This window comes from Balaenoptera musculus, chromosome 3 (assembly GCF_009873245.2).
Source record: "Balaenoptera musculus isolate JJ_BM4_2016_0621 chromosome 3, mBalMus1.pri.v3, whole genome shotgun sequence".
NCBI lineage: Eukaryota > Metazoa > Chordata > Mammalia > Artiodactyla > Balaenopteridae > Balaenoptera > Balaenoptera musculus.
Window position 1 is genome coordinate 125998046 of NC_045787.1, and position 23083 is coordinate 126021128.

At 43.4% G+C, this 23083-nt stretch overlaps 1 protein-coding gene across 1 annotated transcript; it reads left to right on the forward strand.

Annotated features, from left to right (window-relative positions):
* The first annotated feature begins 1060 nt into the window (after positions 1 to 1060).
* On the forward strand, positions 1061 to 22836 carry SMIM3 (small integral membrane protein 3). Its single transcript, XM_036848911.1, has 2 exons — positions 1061 to 1393; positions 21524 to 22836. Exon 2 carries the CDS (start codon positions 21535 to 21537, stop codon positions 21715 to 21717), a length of 183 nt encoding a protein of 60 aa, XP_036704806.1. The 5' UTR covers positions 1061 to 1393; positions 21524 to 21534; the 3' UTR covers positions 21718 to 22836.
* Positions 22837 to 23083: the final 247 nt, after the last annotated feature.

A 23083-nucleotide genomic window follows, 5' to 3' on the forward strand; every position in this document is an offset into this window, starting at 1 on the left:
TGTGGTACTTGTTTTTAGGATCCCATACTTCTCTTTTCATTAAAATATGCTGTTGAGTGACAATTCCCAGAATTTTCGTCAAATAACTTCTCATGTCAGTCCCCTTCATCCGCATTGCTTTCCCTCTAAAAAACTGGCATCTGGTAGTGATGATTTAGAAGTCATTTCTGCTCACCTCATCCCTGATTCAGAGAAAAGAGTAGGGGTTAAGTCTGGCGCTTACGCCGTATGAAATTTAGTCCTGAGCAAGTATGGTTCCTACTGTACAAATCTACTGGGCAAAGGAAGAAACTGAAACACAGCTGGGCTCCAAGACTCCTCAAGTTTGCACTGATGGTCAAGGCCTGAGCTCCTGTTTTTTAGAACAGTAAGACTGAAGAACGCTGGGCTACTGAATTAAATATTGTAGGTGCCGAGATGGGACTGGGAGTCCCCCTCACTGGGTAGATCACAGAGGTGTGTAGGAGATTGCAGAGTTGGCACTGTCCTTGTGGAAGCTGGGTGGGGAACGAGTAGGGCCTGGGAGGCCTCTCAGACACTGAGCTCTAATGGGCCTTAGATTGGGCCATTTCACTGTTATCACAAAATAAACAGGACGTGCAGAGGCACGTTATAGCGGGCAACCAACCAGCTTCATTCATGCTGGCCCTCCAACCCTGTCCTCACAACACGACTGGGAGACAGGTGTTCCTGTCCTCATTTTACAGAGAATGCAACAGTCAGCGAGGTGAAGCCTCTTGTTAAGGATCCTACGCTCAGTACATTGCACAGGAGGAGCTTTGAGTTGTGCTCCTCCATTCAAACCTCCTTCCAAACCAAACTCCAACCAAACTAAAGGGCTAGACTTTCCCATGTGTAAGACTACAGCTGGAAAGGATCACGGAGGACACATTTTAGGTCAAGTCTCTCTGTTTACAATACAAGAGAGTGGAGACCCTCGACAGGAGAAGTGATTGCTAAGGTCACACGGCGAGTGCGTGGCAAGTGGCACTCTCGGAACCCCGAGACTCGGTTTCTTCTTTCCTGTGCAGCCCGCTGGGGAGGCAGGGGGAGGAGCTGAGCCGGGCTGCAGCTGCCGAGGCCCCCGCGTTCCGGGGGGCGGTCCCTGGCGGCCGCGCATTCCAGAGCCACCCGAGCAGAGCGTGCCCCGTGCCCAGCCGCGAGTCCCGGCCACTGCTGCGCGCTTCCGCCTGCCCGCGGCTTGGAGCTACGGGGCGCATTCGGGGCCGAGATCCCAGGGCTAGGGGTCGCATCCCGCTGCTGGGGCCCGTACCGTCCGAGGAGACCTGGAGAAGCGTTCCAGCTGCCTCTACCCCAGGAACTTTTCGCAGACCTGGCACGATCCAGCAGCGGCGGGAGCCGTGGGTTTTCAAAGGAGCTGTGCGGTTCCAGGGTGAGTGGGGTTATTAAGTGTCGTGCCTGGGACTCTGGCTCTCGTGCTGCCTCTACCCCAATGCTCTCCCAACTGCCCTCTTTTTATCTCCTTTTCTTCCACATTTCTCCCCCTTCATCACTTTTGCTTTTCTCTTTTCTCCTTCTGTCAGCCCCTAAGTTCCAAAGACCTTCGGTGCTCGATCTTGGGCCTCCCCGGAGGCCGGAGCTTGGATGGGTGGGCTCCCAGCCCCACCGGAAACGGGCCTCTCTCGCGTTTCCCTGCTCCTGCCCGGGGTTGGGGAGCGCGCCCCCTCCTCGATCAGGCTCTGCTGCCTCTTTGCTCTGCAGGCGCGGCGTCAGGGCTCAGCTCCCCAGCCTGAGCACCGCTGTGGGGGCTGCGCCGGCAGTTTGGGTCTTTGCACCACCCAGAGCAGCAGGCTATCTGTCTTACTTTTCTCAAAGTCCCACGTGGAGGGCGCCAGGGGTTTGGAGTCAGGGGTGGTGGGTTCCAGCCCTGGTCTGTCACGAGCAGTTTCTCTATCTGTGAAATGGAGAAAATACCCTTTGCATACAGATCAAATGAGAAAGGGAACGTGCAAAGTATCTTGGAGAGAAGCCTTCCTCCCAAGCTCCCTCCTGCCTCTTTACTTAGGACTTGGTTGTTGCAATTGCCAGTTCTCTTGCACCCCTGAGCCCCCTTGAGTGCAGGGACTGTCTCTCATCCTCAGCGCTTGGCACAGGGCCTGGTGAACAGGCGCCCGATACTGCCTACTGAGTGAGAGAGAGATGTAAACCATTAAAAACCCAAACAACTGTCAAGGTTGTTTTTTGGATTCAGTGGCCAGGCTGGGCTCTTATGCGTGCAGCTCCACTTGTTTCTTCTTGACTCGTTCTAGTCTTGTTGGCACCTGGGGGCTCTTGAGTCTCCCATTTGCCTATAGATTCCCTCAAAGCTCTAGGCTGTAGTGTTGAGAGCTGCTCAGTTATTCAAGGATGTAAGATTCCCTGATCATCTGCTATGATCTGTGGTCCCAGTGTGGTGGGTAAATAGTCCATAGTCCGGAAGGGTTGTGAATGCTTGAATAGGGTGGGGCTGGGGGTTGGGTGAACATTTCCCTGGGAGTCAGGAGACACTCTGGGTTACCTTGAGGGGTTTCCCTATCTGGACCTTGCTTCCCCCACCTAGAAAATGAGGAAGTGGAGGTGGAACAGTTGGGTGTCTGTGGTTAAGGGGGATGTGCTTTGGGGGTTATTCAGGCCACTCAGCAATCCTCTGAGCATATACGAGACAGCCCAGCTGAGCCTCAGGACATCACGTACTTCTGTCATAACAACAACCAAAAACAGGCAAGGAGAAGCGTTTCTCTGCTCCAACCGAGACCTCCTGTTTCCAGCTGTCTTGGGGTTATGAATCATGCCACGGGGGTTATAACTAGTGCCCCATCAGATCTTCCAGACACTGACCTCTCAGAGCGTCAGTGCTGTGGGCTCCGTCCCGTAAAACGTCTGGGGATTCCCTGTCTCTGGCCCAGCCTGAGAATCACTGAGCCGTGGTGAGGTGTTTGAGACATAAAACAAATCAGAGACTCTGGGGACCAAGTGTGGTTGGGTCACATATTGGGCCCAGGGGTGTCAGACCAAGGGGTAAAGAGGTAGTTACAGCCTCAGATGCTTTCCCAGCCATATTCTGATCCTTTTTTTTTTTTTTTTTTTAAGAAAAGTGCTTCTCAGAATAAAATGACTCACAAGCAATTTTTGTTAGCAGTAGTTAGAGAATGGGTAACTGACCATTCTGGTGAATGTAGTGGTGGTCCTGCACCTGGTCCTTCTTGTGGCATTTCTAAAAGAGGCCCCCACAAAGATCCACCTTGTTGACTATCAGGTAAAATAAAAGAACATATTCTAGAGGAAATAATACCCACAGAACTTAAAAAAAAAAAATGCTGCCAGAAAGTGTAGAGTCTGCTCTTCCAGGGAAGGCTCAGTGAAACACGGTATATTTGTAATAGATGTTTGTTCACCTACACAGAGATGCTTACTATACTGCCTATCACACTCTAACGAAATATTAGAATGCTTTAGTGGGACATGTACAAAGTTTCAAATAAATACATTAAGTGCAAAAAAAAAAAAAAAGAAAAGAAAAAGTGCTTCTGTTTCTTCTCCATGGATTAAAGCATAAAAACACAGGAAATATTTCCAAGGAAAGAGTAGCTTTATCTTGATTGTGTTACACTGCCACTATTGGCAGTGGTATCAAAGACACACGTGTACTCGCACTCACAGTTTATAAGAGTAAATGTTAGTATTACCACACATTGCTGACCCCCTCCCTGATTGGCCAGGTAAGCTGAATAAAATGTAATAATAATCATACTTGACATTTATTGAGTGCTTGCTATTAGCCAGGCATTATTTTAAGCATTTTACATAATGCTATGATCTTTACCATAATCCTATGAGGTAGGGACCATCACTACATCCATTTTATAGATGAGGAAACTGAGGTCCAGAGAGTAACTCACGCATGATCACACAGGAAGTAAGTGGCAGAGCTGCAATTTGAACGCAGGCAGTTTGGCTCCAGGGTCTATGCTCTGAACCTAACTGCAGTTGCGGGAATCTGGATTCAGATCTTGTCTCTGCCACTTACTTACAGGGTGACCTGGGGGAGTTAAGTGAGAATTTGGCAGCCACTGGTCTAGTGAATCACTAGGGACTCTAGTACCCTTCCAACTCACTAGGGAAACAGACACTGAAACTCACATGAGAGTGGTGTACATCTGGGAGTAAAGGCTAAGAGTTAGGTAGCCAGGAAGGGCAACAGGTCAGAATTATAAGTGCCTAGCACATTAAACAACAGCAAAACAGATTCAGTGACTAAATTGTGTGACTTTAAACTACTTAGTTGTGTGTAGATACAGCTTCCTTATTTTGTTGATTTGGACCATGGTTGGCTGATTGGGCATGTGAATTGCTGGTGACCCACTACATAGGACCAGGGGAAAAGAAATGGAGGAGGGAGAAGGAAAGACAGAGAAAACAACTGGGTTCCCCAAATCAGTTTAAATTAATGATGACATATATCTGTCACACACATCACTCCTCCTAATTCCCTACCCGAGGCTGACACTGATACTCAGGACTTTTCAACAAACCTCCACAGGGCAGGAGAATCCTTCTTAACACGGTGCTCTGGACAGCCTCTACGGATTGATTGTGAAGCGTCTGTCTAGCCCTCTCAGGCTTCCCACTTCGTTCCTCAGGGATATGTGTGGTCAAGGAAGTAATGAGGGGCAAAACAGGAGACCTTTCTTTTTGAGTGCCCTGGGTGGCATCTTAGGAAACACCTTGGGGCTTTTTAAAGATTAATCTTCTTTTTCCCTCACTCTTCTCTATGTTTTCTTTAATGGTTTTCAACCCAACACACCATCTTGACCTGGGGCGGAGCTCTCCGGGGAGCAGAGTCAGTCTTTGAGAGCTGGCCCCTTAGGGGGTCACCTTGTCCATCCTCTCCTATTGACCTACAGGAAACTGAAGCTCACTTTGAAAGAGGGACTTACGCAGGATCACACCCTGCATTTGTTTTCTAATGCTGTAACAAATTACGGCAAATTTAATGGCTTCAGATATATTGCATTACAGTTCTAGCGATCATAAATCTAGCGTGGATCTCCCTAGAGTAAATCGAGGCATCATCAGCCTGCGTTTCTTTCTGGAGTCTTTAGGGGAGACTTGGTTCCCTGCTTATTTGAGTTGCTGGCAGAACTCAGTTCCTGTGGCTGTAGGACCAAGGTCACTGTTTTCTTGCTGGCTGCAAGCTGAGGGCCATTCCCTGCTTCTCAGGCCACTGCACTCCTCGGCGCACAGCCCCCTTCCTCCACCTTCAGGGTAAGTAACAGCCAGTCAGGTCCTTTCTCCGACTCTGCTGCTTTCCTCCTCACTTTTAAGGACGCATGTGATTAGATTGGGTTCACCTGGATAATCCAGGATAATCTCCCCATCTCAAACTCCTTAACTTTAATCACAGTTGCAGAGTCCCTTTGCCTCTTCCCTTGGCTCCTGCCTCTGAGCCATGCTTCCTTGTTCATATTTAAGGTTTGAGGACCAAGATGTGGACATCTTTGAGGGGTCATTATTCTGCCTACCATACACAGCAAGGCCCGCTTTAGCAGAAGGACTTGTTCTGGATCACACATCTTGGCAGGGGATTCACACCACTGCGGTGCCCTTGCAGCTCTATCACTGACACCCCTCTGCCCCCCCAGGCCCCCGAGAGCCGATCTCATGGAGCGTCTCCTTTGTCAGCCCAGCAGCAGCAGGCACTTAGTCACTGGCAAATAACAATGATGGATGGTAGAGGCTTAAACAGGATGCTGTGGATTTGGCCCGGGTTTCTCCTCTGCTGGCTCCCTGTTGGTTTCTAAGACTCTGTGATTGGCTGGGTCAGATGGTACGTGCAGTCTTGAACAGCTCTGGCTGCTTTCTGATCTCTTTGAAATATCCTGGTGTTTTTCCATTTTTCCAGCCACAGAGGAGCAGATAGAAACTCATGCAGGGAACAAGTCTTTAGACTGTTAAGAATTTTGGAGGAGATAGAAGCCAACTGGGGTAAAATGAGAACAGAATGCTCCTCAGGGACCTCGGGTCATTGGAGAAAGTCCTCTCATTTGCTTTATTTCACATGTTTGATAGTTGTGTGTCCTGCCCACTCCTTCCATTGGCCCCTTTCTTTGGAACAAAGGTCCCTGGTGAAATGGACTCCTTGCTGAATTGGTAAATACTTGAGGCTAACTATTACATAACACTGTTTCCAAGAGTAAATGTGAGACTGGGATGGCCTTCTCACACTGGACTTGTCGTGAGAAATCCCCTTCCCTTTTATCAGCCTCTCTGTCCTCTTTGGAGAACAGAGAGAGAAAAGTCCATACTCCGGGCCGTAACTCCCCAACCCCTACACATCCACCTCAATGCCCAGCCCCTGAACACAGGGAATCAAAACCTGAATTTGACTCACCAGCCCAAGCAAGTCAGTAGGTGGGACGCCTAGAGGACATTATTCTGAAAGGCCAGCGCTCCTTTGCCTGGCACGTACAAGGTGGACTGGGAAAGAAAGAGGCCCCGTAATCCTTCCTCAGTGTACAGAGATCAAGTCAGAAGGTGTTATTTTATTCAAGAGATAAGGTTCTGACTTTAAGGTCGTTGAACTTCTACAGGGATGAGGATCCTTTCTGGACTTCCCCCACTAACTAAGTTCTAGGAGTTAAGCTCAAATCTAAAGTTCCCCAGTCTGTCCATATTCATTTCTTTGTCAATCTCACATTCATTGGGCACTTACTGTGTGCCAGAGCAGAGCCTGTGATGGGTGCTAAGTGAACAGCAGAGAACAAGAGATGATGCATCTACTCTCCTAGTACTTGCACTGTACTTTGAGTGGGCAAAGATGGCCAATAAAAACAAACAAACAAGCAAACAAACAAGCTAGTTTCAGGCTGTGAAAAGTCTATGAAGAAAATAAAACAAGGTATGAGATGGAGAATGGCTGGTGGATAAGATGGTAATTTAATAGGGTGGGTCTGGAAAGGCTTTTCCAAAGAGGTGGCGTTTAAGTTGAGATCATGGCCACTGAGACACTGGATATTGAAGAGATCTAGCGGCAAGAGCATTTTAAGAAGCGGGAACAGCAAGCGCAAAGGTCTTGAAATGGAACAGCACTTGGGACACAGGTCACTAGGTACCCCAGGCTACTAGGTGGCCAGTGGGGTCCCTTCTTGGTACTTGAGTTGCCCTCTCTGTCTGGCCTAAATGCTCCATTCTTTTCTGACAATCTCACCAGCTCTTTCAGAGGGTAGAGCTTTAGGAAGAGGTGCTACAAACTGGGCCTTGCTGGTAAACCCCCTAGTCTACTCCCCTGTGCTGCTTCAAGAGACGCCTCCAGCCTAAGTGACTCAGAGCTGGTTCTAGCTGCCTCCTCCCTGGCCTCCGTGTCTAGTAGAAAGGAGTCATCAGCCCTGTCTGCTCAGAGCTCTGGCAGTGCCGGACTAAGGCCACACCTGCAGGAAGCCACCTGCCTCTATCTGCCTTTTCTCCCACTCTGGCATAATTAAGTTTGCCTGCCATCAGGAAGTCATTTCTTTTATTGCATTCTTCCTTGGAGAACTCCTTGGTGGTAAAACTGGTTGGATAACCACTGGCAGTCTCTCAAAAGTTAACTGTTAGCTGCAGTTCAGATGTGGAGAGTGTGCATTTCTGGTGGAAGGTCAAAGCTGGGACAGACATCAACAGCTGTTTGTTTATGAAACTATCACTGCAGTTTCCTAGATTAGTCGCAGAGCAGTCATGGTGCCCAAACTAATGGTGGAGCCTCTGAACTTTGTGTGAGTTTGGGAGCTGTGTTCACTAGCTCAGTTTAACATTTATGAAGCCCTTACTGTGTACCAGGCATTGTCCAAGTAAGTGCTTTATGTGCATTAGCTCATTCAACTTCCATGGCATCCCTATGAAGAAGTTACTATTAATAGTTATTATTATTCCCATTTTAAAGTGAAACTGGAGCTTTAAAAGGTTAAGTTTCTTGCCAAAGCCACCAGGACCACATGTGCTCCCAACACACCAAGTATCTCATCAGCTCTGGGCTTTGTTGATGATGTTTATTCTACTGATCTTGCCTTTCCCTGTATTTCTTTCTTTTGAACTCCTACTTACCTTCAAAGTCCATATCAAAAGCCCCCTTTTTTGTCTTCAGTTTTACTTAGACAAAAACGAAGGCATGAGGATTAATATTTTTTTGAGCGTCTGTTATTTTCCAGGACTCCATACATATTATCTCACTTTATCCTCGCAATAGGATGTTGCAGTGCAGTGCTTTTAGAGTCCCTATTTTAAAGATGAGAAGACAGGTTTAGTGTTTTTAAATAACTTGTCCAAAGTCATACTTCTAAGGGTGGAAAGCAGGATTCAAATCAAGTACTCTCCTTCTTTCCTCCTTGGAGATAGCATATAGTTTGTACCTTTAGTCCACTTTTCTGCCTTGTATTGTAATTCATGTCTTTTCCTCCAGAAGAGCCTGAGCCTCTTAAGGGAAAACACTGTATTTCTCTCTATCTCCACACCCACTCCCCAGTGTTAATCACAGTGCCATAAATGTTTATTGAATTAGAATGAATTGCTACTCTACTAGCTTCATACTTGGACTGTAGGAATAGGTCAGGTTAACCAGTGCTGCTGCTGGTTGATTAAAAAAAAATTGTTAATATGGATTAAGCATCTATCATCTTTGTTGATAAAGCGAAGACACAGTCCAAGTTAGGGATGCTAACAAACTCTAGCCAAAGTGGGTGGATATTTGCAGAGAGTCCCTATGATCAGGAATTATTCATCATAGGACGAACATTTGTAGAGTGCTTACTGTTTGTCAGAACACTGCTAAGTACTATATGTGATTATCTTATGGAGTTCTCCTAACCCTACAAGGCAGATACTATTATTTTCCCATTTTTGTTTTTGTTTTCAGCTGAGTAAATGGAAGCATTAGGAAGTTAAAGTAACTTATACAAGGTAGGTCAGCTAGAAAGTGGTAGAGCCACATTTAAATCCAAGCCGACTGGCCTCTAAGACTGGGCTTTTAACACTACTCTGCAGTCTGAGTGTTTAGGAGCTAATTCCCTGCTGTTTCCAAGTATTCTCTCCACTCTAAGAGCTTCCATCACCTTACCAGATTACAGGAGCTTGGGGCTTTGCTGACTTAAGAAATGTTTATTCAGTACCTATACCACTGAGTAGAGAGGGAAGGCATTCTGTGAGGAGAACGGAGCTGTGTTGGGTAAAATCAGTGATGGGGCAGAGCTGGAACCCAGGCAAAGTCCATTCCTCTCCTAGTCTTTCGTTCTCTATGCATGTTGGCTTTTTTTTTTCCAATTTGGTGGAGTGTCCCACTACAAGTAGGATTCCAGTGTCTCTCCCTCTCTTCTCTGATGTTCTTGCCCAAGGTGAGGAATAAATAAGTTACAAGGCTTAGTCATTACGTTCTTCACTGGGTTGATTTGCATTTGGACCTTAAGTCAAAGGGATGAAATACAAAGGTTAGAACTATATCCATGAGTGCTTCTGACAGGACACTGCTTTGCTTTGCTTTTGGTGTGTGGGTGTGTGTGTGGTCCTGGAAAACTATCTCACTGCCTCACCTTTGGGGAAGTTGTTTAGGGCTCTGGGCCCAAAGGTCCCCTTAGGTTTTTATGTAGTAAAAAAGGTACAGTCAAGAAGCCTGTACCAGCCACTATGGAAAGCAGTATGGAGGTTCCTCAGAAAACTAAAAATAGAATTACCATATGATCCAGCAATTCCACTCCTGGGCATATATCCGCACAAAACTTTAATCCCAAAAGATACATGCACCCCTCTGTTCATAGCAGCACTATTCACGATAGCGAAGACAGGGAAACAACCTAAATGTCCACTGATGGATGAATGAATAAAGAAAATGTGGTACATATATACAATGGAATACTACTCAGCCATAAAAAAGAATGAAATAATGCCATTTGCAGCAACATGGATGCAACTAGAGATTATCATACTAGGTGAAGTATTTCAGAAAGAGAAAGACAAATACTATGTGATATCACTTATATGTGGAGTCTAAAATATGACACAAAACAGACTACAGACACAGAAATCAGACTTGTGGTTGCCAAGGGGGAGGGGATTGGGGGAGGCAGGTTAGGGTTAGCAGATGTAAGCTATTATACATGGAATGAATAAACAACAAGGCCCTACTGTATAGCACAGAGAACTATATTCAGTATCCTATGATAAACCATAATGGAAAAGAATATTTTAAGAAAGAATATATATATGTATAACAATCACTTTGCTGTATAGCAGAAATTAACACAACATTGTTAACATTGTTAATGTTAACGTTAATCAACTATACTTCAGTACAAAAAAAAAGAAGACTGGCTGTCTCTCATTCGTTATATTAGTTTATTCTCTATCACTGCTTTCTCCGACCCGATGCCCCACAGTCTTCTCCCAGCTCCCATCTGAAACAGGATAGTGATGGAATTGAAAAGAGCACTGCGAATCAGGAGGCCTGAGTTCTCCCCTGGGTCCTGCCATTAACTTGCTATGTGACCCTGGGCAAGTCATGTCCTTCATCTATAAAACGGAAGGTAGATTATGTGGTTTAAACTAGATAGTGTCTAAATTCTGTGTAGATTTCTAGAATACCATTACTTTGTAGAAGTTTCACCTCCATGGAACAAACCCAGTAGGATTTATTAGTTTTCTATTGCTACCATAACAAATTACCACAATTTTGTGGCTTAAAACATACATTCAGAATCTCACAGTTTCCTTGGGTCAGGATTGTAAGCACAATTTAGCTGGGTCCTTACAGAGCTTCAGTCAAGGTGTCAGCCAGACCTCATTGGCATCTGGGGGATCCATTAGGGCAGAATCTGCCTGCAAGCTCTTTCAGGTTGTGGGTAGATTTGTTTCTTGCAACTCAAGGCCAGCAGAAGAGTATCTTTGACCTAGGGAAAGCTTCAGCCCTCTTTTAAAGGACTTCTACCCGATTAAGTGAGACCCACCCAGGGTAATCTTTTCCATTACTTTAAGTATTTGTTTATTTATGGCTGTGTTGGGTCTTCTTTTCTGTGCGAGGGCTTTCTCTAGTTGTGGCAAGCGGGGGCCACTCTTCATCGCGGTGCGCGGGCCTCTCACTGTTGCGGCCTCTCTTGTTGCGGAGCACAGGCTCCAGACGCGCAGGCTCAGTAATTGTGGCTCACGGGCCCAGCTGCTCCGCGGCACGTGGGATCTTCCCAGACCAGGGCTCGAACCCGTGTCCCCTGCACTGGCAGGCAGACTCTCAACCACTGCGCCACCAGGGAAGCCCTCCATTACTTTAAAGTAAGCAATTCTAGAACCTTAATTACGTCTGCAAAATCCCTTCTCCCTTGTTACGTGACCCAACATAATCACAGGGTAACACCAGGGAACGGAGATTATGGGAGCCACCTTAGAATTCTGCTTACTGTCATTGCTTTACAGAAATAGCCTATTTACAGTTGTAACTGGAGCATACTAGAACCAGCTCTCTATTTTCTGAGTCAGATCAAATGACTTAATGTATGAAATAAGTTCTAAAACTTACTTGTTCCTACACTAAAACTACTCTGCTTTGAACTTGCTTTTTGAATGCAATACGTTATGCTTCCCTTTATTCTAATGTAATTACTCTCCAAGTTATTCTCTTCCAATACCATTAATGAATATATAGTTATTCATAGAGGAAATAATCTAAATGTTAACTTTTTATTTTAAATTAGTTTTTCTACTTGAAATTATATATTGTAGAAAACTACTAATTTAAGAAGTCTTCTGTGTCCTTAGGTGTTTTCTAAAATCTTTTTGTTCCGTCAGTATTTGAGAGAGATGTGTTGAACTCTCCCACTATAATTGTAAATTTGTCCATTTCTCCTTATAATTCTGAGATTAGGTATATAAAAATTTAAAATCATTTTATCTTTTGGTATCTCTAGTTATACTTTTTGCCTAAAAGTCTACTTTATCCGATGATAAGATAGCTCTACTAGCTTCCAAAATTTGTGATAGATGGTATTCCTTTTGTTTCCATTTACTTTCAACATTTCTGAATCCCCATGTGTTTCTTGTAAAAAAATTTTTATATGCTCTGATAGTTTTTGTTAGTTTCAGTTTAAATTTACTATCTTTTTATGTGCTTTCTATTTGTCCCACCTGTTCTGTTTTCCCCCCCCTTTTTCTTGTTTCCTCTGAAAATCATGTACCCTTTTGCTACTTTTAAATGGCTACACTAGAGATTACAATATACATCCTTGATTTAACAAAGTCCAATGTTATTTGGTTATCTTGCCCTTTCCCAGACAATGCCAGAAAATCAGAACACTTTAATTCTGTTTCTTCTGCTATTTATTTACTGTCATTGAATATTTAAATCCTGTATTTTTATCTGAAAATTTATTTCATCTTAATACTTTTTAGTTATTTTTGTTCACTTTAAAAAAATCATTCTGCTTTCTAGATTCCATTGTTTCTGTTGAGAAGTTAGCTCTCAGTCTAACTGGTTTTCATTTGAAGATAATCTTTTTTCTCTTTGTCTCTGGCTTTCAGCAGATTTACTATAATGCACCTAACTATGGATTTCATTTTATTTATCTTGCTAGGACTTCATAGGGCTTCTTTAGTTTGTGAATTGATGTCTTTCATCAGCTTAGTTCTTTCTTTCTCTAATGTTGTTTCTGCCCCATTCTCTCTTCTCTCTTTCTAGGACTACAGTTACATGTATGTTGTATTGTGTCACTGTTTCCTCTATACCCCTTACCCAGTTTTCTGTATTTTTCACCCTTTTATTTGTCTGCTTCATTATGATTTTTTCTCTCTGATCCTCCACTTCACTAATTCTTTTTTCAGCTATGCTTCATCTGCTGTTAAGTCCATTCATTGAGGTTTTTTTTTTTTCAATTAACTGTATTCTTCAGTTCTAGAATTTCTATTTGGTTCTTTTAAAAAATCTGTTGTGTTCTTTCTTATAGTTTCCAGTTCTCTGTGAAAATTCTCAATCTTGTTTTATTTTCTCCTCAAACATAGTAATCAAGGTTACTTAAAGTGTGTGTCTGTCTGACAACTCCAATATCTGGAGCCCCTGTAAATCTTTTCTTTTTTTTTTGGCTGCGTTGGGTCTTTGTTGCTGTGCGTGGGCTTTCTCTAGTTGCGGTGAGCGGGGGCTACTCTTCGTTGCAGTTCGCGGGCTTCTCATTGCGGTGGCTTCTCTTGTTGCAGAGCATGGGCTCTAGGCGTGTGGGCTTCAGTAGTTGTGGCACGAGGGCTCAGTAGTTGTGGTGCACAGGCTTAGTTGCTCCGCGGCATGTGGGATCTTCCCGGACCAGGGCTCGAACCCATGTCCCCTGCATTGGCAGGTGGGTTCTTAACCACTGTGCAACCAGGGAAGCCCTGTAAATCTTTTTCTATTGTCTGTTGTTTCTGATGGCTCCATTCTAGTCATCTTGCCTTTTTTCACTGCTGCTTATTTTTGGTCATGATTGGACATTTGAATAAAAAATTTGAAATTTGAATGAAAGTTTGAATTGTGATGTTATCTCCTCTAGAGAGGATGTAAGTTTGCTTCTGCCAAGCACCTGAAGGTACTAGTGATCTGGAACTAACTTAATTCAATTTCTGGGACCGTGATGATTCAAAGCTGGGTTGCAGTCTCCGGGATTCGTATACTTCTTGTTCACTCTTAGCACTAAGAGTGCTCTTTGAAGTCCAAACTCAAAATGCAGGGGTTTTGCTTTCTCTGTCTTGGCAGTCTTGTACTTCTGAGTCTGTCAGAAACACTGCTTAGCCTCCATCCTCCACTAATGGAAATGCTGCTTCAAATGCCAGGCTCACCTCCCTGAATTTCTGTCTTCTTCCAGATCTTAGCCTGGTAATTCTTCATTATTTTGCTACTTCTTAGTGCCTTTGAGCAGATTTTTGGGGGGCCTAATTTTTCCAGTCCTCAGTAAGAAGATTGGTCAAAATTATCTAGTTTGTCGTTAACAGAAGTGAAAGTCCTGATCTTTGTAGATTGCATCTCTCTTTTTTTAAACTGAGGTGTAATTAGCATATGACATTATATTAATTTCAGGTGTACATGATTCAAAATTTGTATATGCTGTGCAATAATCATCACAATAATTCTAGTTACCATCTAGTCACCAAAGTTACAATTTTTTTTTCTTGTGATGAGTTTTTTAAGATTTATTCTCTTATCACTTTTCAAATATGAAATACAATACTCTTGACTATAGTTACCATGCGGTATATTACATCCCGACAACTTATTTATTTTGTAACTGGAAGTTTGTACCTCTTGACCCCCTGCACCCATTTTACCCACTCTCTGACGCCTCTTCCCTCTGGCAACCACCAGTCTCTTCTCTGTATCTATTGGTTTGGTTTAGTTTAGTTTTGTTTGTTCATTTGTTTTTTCATATTTCACATATAAATGAAATCAAATGGTATTTGTCTTTCCCTGACTGGCTTATTTCACTTAGCATTAATACCCTCAAGGTCCATCCACGTTGTCACAAACGGCAAGATTTCATTCTTTTTATGGCTGAGTAGTATTCCATTGTGTATATACACCTCACCTTCTTTATCCATTCATCCATTGATGGACACAGTTTGTTTCCATATCTTGGCTATTAAAAATAATGCTGCAATGAACATAGGGCTGCATATATCTTTTCAAATTGGTGTTTTTGTTTTCTTTGGCTAAATACCCAGAAGTGGAATTGCTGGATCATATGGTAGTTCTATTTTTAATTTTTTGAGGAAGCTCCATACTGTTTTCCATAGTGGTCACACCAATTTACATTCCCACCAACAGTGTACAAAGGTGCCCTTTTCTCTACATCCTTGCCCACACTTATTTCTTGTCTTTTTTGTAATAGCCATTCTAACAGGTTGAGGTGATATCTCATTGCGGTTTTGATTTGCATTTCCCTGATGATTTGTGATGTTGAGCATATTTTCATGTGTCTGTTAGCCATCTGTTTGTCTTCTTTGGAAAAATGTCTATTCAGATCCTCTGCCCATTTTTTAAATCAGATTTTTTTTGTTGTTGTTGTGTTGTATGAGTTCTTTATATATTTTGAATATTAACCCCTTATTGGATATATGCTTTGCAAATATTTTCTCCCATTCAGTAGGTTGCCTTTTTATTTTGTTGATAGTTTCCTTTGCTGTGCAGAAGCTTTTTAGTTTAATGTAGTTTTTTTTATTGTTTATTTTTGCTTCTGTTGCCCTTGCCTTTGGAGTCAGATCTGAAGGATCCTTCCCAAGACAAATGTCCAGGAGTTTACTGTCTATGTTTTGTTCTAGGAGTTTTACGGTTTCAGGTCTTTAATCCAGTTTGAGTTAATTTTTATGCATGTTGTAAGATAGTAATCTAATTTCATTCTTTTGCATGTGGCTGCCTAGTTTTCTCAATGCCATTTGTTAAAGAGACTGTCCTTTCTCCATTGTGTATTCTTGCCCCCTTTGTAGTAAATTAATTGACCGTATATGTGTGGTCTTATTTCTGGGCTCTATTCTGTTCCAATGATCTGTTTGTTTTTATGCCAATACCATGTTTTTGTGATTACTGTGGCTTTGTAATATAGTTTGAAATCAGGGAGCATGATGCTTCCAGCTTTGTTCTCTCTCCAGATTGCTTTGCAACTCAGGATCTTTTGTTGGTTCCATACACATTTTAGGATTGTTTGCTCTATTTCTGTGCATACCTTTTCTTAATTCTCTAAATCTAGAATGCCCTTTGACCAAAAACAGTAATAGTCTGACCTGGACTTAAAAGAGAGCTATGGATCTGGCATCTCCCTGTTCATACTCCTGGGTCTGTGTGGGTGCTTTGGAGGTAGCTGTATGTAGTGGTGAATACAGGGTCAGGAGACCTGAGTTTGAATCCCGTTTACTAATTTTATGATCACAAGCCAGTTAACCTCTCTCAGATTTAGTTTCCACATCTGTAAAATAATATATCCTGCACAGGATTACTGTGAAGTTTAAATAAATTAATGTATGGGACGAGGCCTAGCACAGTCCTTAGCAGTTGGTATTTGTTAAACAAATGCTGGCTTGTGTAATTCTGTGTTTAAGGGGAGGGATACTTCTTTATGCTCCTTGGAATTAAAAGAGTCATGTCTTTTGAGTAAATAATAGTAACTCCTAAGAGAGTATCATGTATATAGCAAGTACTTAACAAGTGAATGAATGAATGAACACCCTAGACAGAGTTACTGGTCCTGAGAGTGCTCAGCCAAAAACTATACAGTGCTCTGTCAGAGCGGTGAAAGTTACTTGTTGCGGAGTGAGTCTCATAATTGAAAAGAAGGTAGATAGCACAGATTAGTCACTTTGAATTTGGTTATTCTATAACTCCTGACTTGTAGGAAATTTTAGTTTATGGAATGTATATTTTTTTGTTGGCACTAGAAAATTTGCCATATGATAGAACTGACTGGAAGGATTCTTTTTTTTTTGTAAAAGAACTTTCAGTTACTTTAGAAAAATGGTCCCGAAAGTAAAATTTGATGTTTCTGAAGCAGGCAGCAGGGAACCTCCGCTTTCCTTCCTAGACTGGACCAAACACACTACTTGATAGATGGGATGAATTGCCCACTTTTGGAGAAGGTACAATGTTTTCCTCCTTTGGAGGAACTACTATTTTTTTCTTTTCTTTTCTTTTTTTTCCCCCTTACACTTAGTCTTATTAATGGATACAAAATAGTCATTTTGGGATTCTTAACTTTTCCATTGCTTAAACTTGTGGTCTAAAGTGGAACCATGATGTCTCCAGGTCACAGGGCAGGTGGTGTAGGGCCTAGATGGTGTCAGTGGCTGATGGAGCTAGTGGCTCCTTTGTTTGTCAGCTCAGGGTGACTTTAACATAGTTTCTTAGACAAACATATCGAACATATGTTAAAGTTTATTATTTATTAACGAGGTAAATAGATAAAGTATACCAGTTTGAAGTAACAAGAATTTAGGCCTGACTGCTGTTTTACCTTCCACGGTCATAAAAACATTATATTTTTATCAATGATAAGGTTAAATTTGTGACATGAATGGCTTGTGCCATATTCCAACTTGACGTATTCATCAGAAATCACAAGTAATATATCTGTAAAGCAAACAATAAGCTTATTGATCTATAGTTATTCATTAGATGTACCAAGAAACAGAGTTTTATGCCCTCACAAGGAACCAGTCACCCAGATGCCAGATAGAGCCCTCACAAGGAGCCAGTCACCCAGATGCCAGATAGAGGTCAAACAGAAGTCAGCGAGTCCTGCTTTTTCTCAAGCCAATTTTTCCAGCATGCCATTAATGGTGCTGAACATATGGTTTGTGTAGTTCTCATTTGGGGGAAAATTTCTTTTCTTTCACCGTGGGGAAGGGTGGAAGTTCCTGGAACCTCTGTTACATGGGAGGGAATAGCTCATCAGAGAACACGCTGGAGGACTGAGAGGGCTGAAACAGGGAGAGGGAGCTCCCTGTGCCCTCTGACTCCTGGCCACGTGTATGGCCAGCCTTAGAGCCCTGAAGGGCCCTTGGAGAACATCACAGCTTGTGGCTTTCAATCTGTCTTCTGAGGAGCCCAAGGGGTCAAGGAGCAGCTGAATAGCTGTGCTGTACCAAGTAAGCAGGCTGTGCTAAGTGGGGACACCAAAAAAATGACTGGGAAAAGCTATGTTCTCAGATCTTTTCAGTTAGAAGAAAAAAATTACTTTTTAAAAAAAAAATTATTAGCACCTTTAATTATTATTTATTTATTTATTTGGCTGTGTTGGGTCTTCGTTTCTGTGCGAGGGCTTCCTCTAGCTGCGGCAAGCGGGGGCCACTCTTCATCGTGGTGCGCGGGCCTCTCTCTCACTATCGCGGCCTGTTTTGTTGCAGAGCACAGGCTCCAGACGCGCAGGTTCAGTAGTTGTGGCTCACGGGCCTAGTTGCTCCGCGGCATGTGGGATCTTCCCAGACCAGGGCTCGAACCCGTGTCCCCTGCATTAGCAGGCAGATTCTCAACCACTGCGCCACCAGGGAAGCCCGAAAAAAATTACTTTAATTTCATTATAACATGTACATTTTGGTGTTATGGTTTAGTATTGCTTTGAGTTTGAATTATATATGTGAAGGGGGTGGGCACCCTAATCTCTAGTGCTTAGGGCCTCTAAGGACATTTATTCAGCTCTGCTTACTGGATAGGACCCCAAACCCCTCTCGCTGAGCACTCCCCAGCAGTCTAGAGGAGCTCCAATTTTATCTGTTTTTGTGACTGGGTTTTAAACAATTTCATGTGTGAAAAAGTAATAGTGGTACAGTCTGGAATACAGGTTACAGACAAAGTTTCATTTATTCATCGATTTGTTCTGTTTTGTTTTAATTAGAGCCAGTGATCTGATCAGATTTATGTCTTTGAGTGATCATTCTGGAAGGGGGTGGGCTTGAAGGTGGGGGAAGACCTTTGGGCTTCAGTTTTGCCACCTGTGAAACAAGGCTAGTTCTAGCTTCAGTGGTGTTTGGTTGTGGATGAGCCCTGAAGCCTGAGTTCCCGTAAATGACAGGTTTTCCTTATGAAAATCAGCCAGGGAGATTATGTGTTCCTGGCATTTGGAGTTACAGAGACTGTTTGATGTTAATGGGTTTACCGGAAAGGGCTTTTGTGGGGTTCTTTTGGCCCAAGGCAAGCTAGCTATTGATGTAATCAGGAGACCACAACGAATGATTTCCCCCACCCCTGTCCCTCTTTAACAGTGTGCGTCTCCTGTGACTCACGCTTCTGTGCCTTAGACCTTGGAGAAAGTGACCATGTTTCTGAGGCTGAGGCAGGGCCAGCCTGTGCCTCTTCCTCCAGGGCAGGCCCCCTGCCTTATAATCCTGTGGCCCTGAGAGCCTCGCTGGAGGCTCCTCCTCCATCCTAGAACGTGCCCGCATCTGACTTAGACTGGCTACAGAGCACGGAGGAATCAGTTCCCAAATCGTGGAGCTAGGAAGAGTGGTAGAGGCCTTAGAGATCAGGGGTTTCCCAAAGCTGGCTGCACATTCAAATCACCTGGGAAATGGGGGTCGGGGAGGCCCCTCTGGAGTCTAATTCAGTAAGTCTGTAATGGGACCTCGAAGCAACGTTTTTTAAACTGTCCTTAGGTGGTTCTCACTTAGCACGGTATATGGCATTTGGTGACCACTAACCTAGTCTCATACTTTAATTTTATTTGGCTTGAAAATTGTATGTGTATATATTTAGTCTTTTTTAATAAAGAAAAAACAACAACAAAAAAGCCCATTTCTCCATCAACCGGTTGACTTGAAAATAATTAAAAGTAAGACATGCTCATGTTTATAAAACTCAACAGTATAAAAAAAAAATGAAGAATGAAAAGCAGGAACTTTTCCCACTCCTAGTCCAACTCCCAAAGGTAATCACTATTAACATTTTCTTCGGATTCTGCTTATAAATGATTTTACTTTTATATATCCTCACCTATCTATCTACTTAATTCTACAAAATCTGAACCAAAGAAATTATCCTATACACATTATCCTGCACTTTATTTTTTTCCCCACTTAGGACTATTTTGGAGCTCACTACAGATCATCATTCTTTTTAATAATAACTATTAAATAAGTTAATATTTGTAACACACTTGGAACAGTGCATGGTGTGTAGCAAGCACTGTATATTTGTTAAATAAATGAATGAAAATTGCTGCCTGGTATTCCATTATATGGATATACTCTACTATTTATGGATACTTCTGTTGTGTTGGTTGCTATAGCAGACAGTGCAGAAACAAACACCCTAGTATGCATATCTTGGAGACTGTACCTTGGGTATGGTAATCAGTAAACTTACTTAATGCGGCCACAGTGGGCATGGAGCCAAAGGCATTAAAAAGGAAAAGCTATTGATTTAGGTAAAAGCAGGAAATAGGACTGGAATTGGGGATTTTGCCTGGGACCTTGAATCACAGAATTATAAATCTTTGATCTAGAAGGAACTGTAGGAGATTGTTTATTCCGGCCTTGTGACTTCTGGGCAGGGAACATATTGCACCTGTGGTTCCCAGGTTGTGCACTGAGCCCTGGGGAGCCGCAGTGAACTCATTGGAAAAGTGTGTGTGTGGGAGCTGTGGGATCTTTAAAATTTTTGACAGGAATATTGATATTTGACAACTCTCAGACATTGTGCAAACTACTAGTTCAAGATAGTTTACAGTCTAACATTAATCATACTACATTCCTTTTGGTGATGCCATATTTTGTGATGCTGAGTTTTTGGCAGTTGCCATGATACTGCAAGCACTGCACACAAATGAGTGTGGAATAGGAAGTGAGCACGGCATCGTCCCATCTGACTCCAAAGTTTGAAAAGTTGTGCAATGCCTCACAGTTGCACACATGCCGTAAGTAACTGGCTAAGAGTGAAATACAAATTTTTTCTTTCAATTTCTGTGTATTATTTTTTCAAACAGCTACTTATTTGTTAGGACATAAATGTTTATTAAATTGAACCTAACTACGTAATAAATGGAACTGCTAGGTATTTCTTTTGGCCTGGAGTGCTGTGAGAAAATTACTGAAGGTGCTGTGAATCGAAAAAGTTTGGGAACAATTGATTGACATCTTTATCCATCAGAACTCTTTTAACTGCAAGTGAGAGAAACCAAACTGACACTGGCTTTAGCAAAACTAGAGGATTATTCGCTCATATATCTGGGCCATCCGAGGTTGCAGATGGTGTCAGACTGGCTGGGTTCAGGTACTCAAATGAGGTCGTCAGGACTCCACTTCTCTTTCCATCTCTAGGACATGCTGTCACATGTGGGCAAGATAGCCCCATGCCCATCCTTTCCAGACTCACATCCCTTCAGTTTAGCAATCCCAGCAGAAAGAATCATCTTTCCCAATAGTTTGTGAATAAAAGCCCTGGGAGGACTTTGGTTGACCTAGCCTGGGTCACTTGCCTATTCCTGAATTGAGGCTATGGAGATTTGTAATGGCCAAGCCTAGGTCACATGTGCTTCCCTGTGCTCAGGTGTGTGCCCTAACTAAACCACACAGAAAAGGTAGGTTCTCCAGAAAAGAGGAGGATCTGTTACCAGGAGAAGGGGAGAAGGGGTGCAGGACCAAAAACAATGAAATTCCCATTTTACAGATGAGGGAACAGACTGGTGGTATGATAGTTTAATAGTTAAACATGAAGACTCTGGAGTCCCACCCACCTGGCTTTGCTTCCTTGGGCAAATTAACTACATCTACATCTTTTAAGGCTTTAGAGTCTTCATCTCCAAAATGGAAATAACTGAAGATAAAGGCCAAGAAATAAAAAAGCATGACAATAATAGTCCCTACCGCAAAGGGTTGGTGGTTGAAGTGAGGACTAAGTGAGTTAATACACGTAAAGTGCTTAGCATAGGGCCTGGCACATAGGAAGCCCACAGTAAATGAGGCCGTTACTATTATTGATCAGGCAACATTAACGAGTACACAGCAGCTGGTAAGTGACCTACCTTCTGACTCCTGGGGTACAAAACGGTGAATTCCTCTTTCCCGTCTGTTGCAGAGTGAAGCAGCATGGATGCCGTCAGCCAGGTCCCCATGGAAGTCGTGCTCCCCAAGCACATCCTCGACATCTGGGTCATTGTCCTCATCATCCTGGCCACCATTGTCATCATGACCTCCTTGTTGCTGTGCCCGGCCACTGCGGTCATCATCTATCGCATGCGGACTCATCCTGTCCTCAATGGGGCCGTCTGAGAACCTCCCAAGAGGGGCAGGTGAGGGATGAGGACAGCGTCCCTGCCCCCAGCTTCTCCCCCTTTCTCAGAAGAGCCGCAGGAGGGACTTTGGAGCGTGGACTCTGGAGCTCGCTATGTGAGGAGATCCGAGTTCTGGTTTTGATTCTGCCACTGGCCAGTGGTGTGAGTTCGGTCAAGGGACCTAATTCTATGAGTTTCAGGTTCCTTATTTTCCAAATGGGGATCGTGATTCCTGCCCGTCCTACCTCATGGGGTTGTGAGAACCAGTGACCTAGTGGAGGTTAAAGCTGTTGGTGAGTAGATACACAGGTGTTACTGCTGAATGCTGAGAAGCTTTGAAGAACCAAAGACCCTAGCTGCTGATGAGGGCCTTCAAGGTGGTGAGGGAGATACTGGAGCAGAGCAGTCTTTCCCAGTGCCCCTAAGGTGAAGGCAAGAAAAGGCACCCTGTCATCATTCCAAGGGACCAACAGCATGTGGCTCAACGTTATTTTCTTTGAGGTGCCACTCCCTTGAGTTGTCTAATTTGGGAGGGAATTGAGCATGGCACGGGGAGGGAGATGGGTGGATCTTCCCGGGACACCAGAATCTGCAGTTTGGAGGGGCTCTGACATTTCTTGGCAATGCCAAGGGAGCTGGGGTGATGGGCTTCTTTCTGCATTAGCGTCCCATAGCTTTGACGCTCAAGCAGTGTTGGCAGATGCAGGGTGGCTGAGTTCCCTGGCCAGCTTTCAGGATACCCAGCACCCGCCCCGTCCCCTGTGTGCCCCTCCGCCCCAGCCCCTGCTGTTATTAGGTCCACCGCATAACGTGTACTCCCTTCATCCCCTCCCACCAGCACTGCAACCATTCCAAGGTACGAGATGTTCCCAGCACCTTTGGAACTAACTCAAACAATGATGTTTATTTTAAACGCTACAATTTATATTTATATGTATAGAGAGATTTCTGGATTGCTCAAGCTCTTTGACCAAAATCAGGAGCATCTGGGGATTTGTTAAATTATGTAAGAAGATAGCACAGATTATCGGGATATTATTGTGTGAAAATGATGCTTTTATGTTGATCTGATTTCATTGATGTACATAACTAATTTCCAATAAAGTGCTAGAATGAGCATGTCTGAAGTCTTTCTTTAAAGAGCACCTATTAAACTCAGTAAGAGGATTCCACTGAATTTATGGTCTTAGGGACAGATTGAATATAGGAATAGAAAGGGAAAGAGGACAATCAAATCAACTTCAGTAAGTGGGTCTAGCTTCAGTAAGCGGGTGAATAGTTATGCAGTTTACACAGACATAGAATGCAGGAGGGAGAACAGTAAGATGACTTTAGTATTTAGTATCGGGTTTAACATGTTGAGT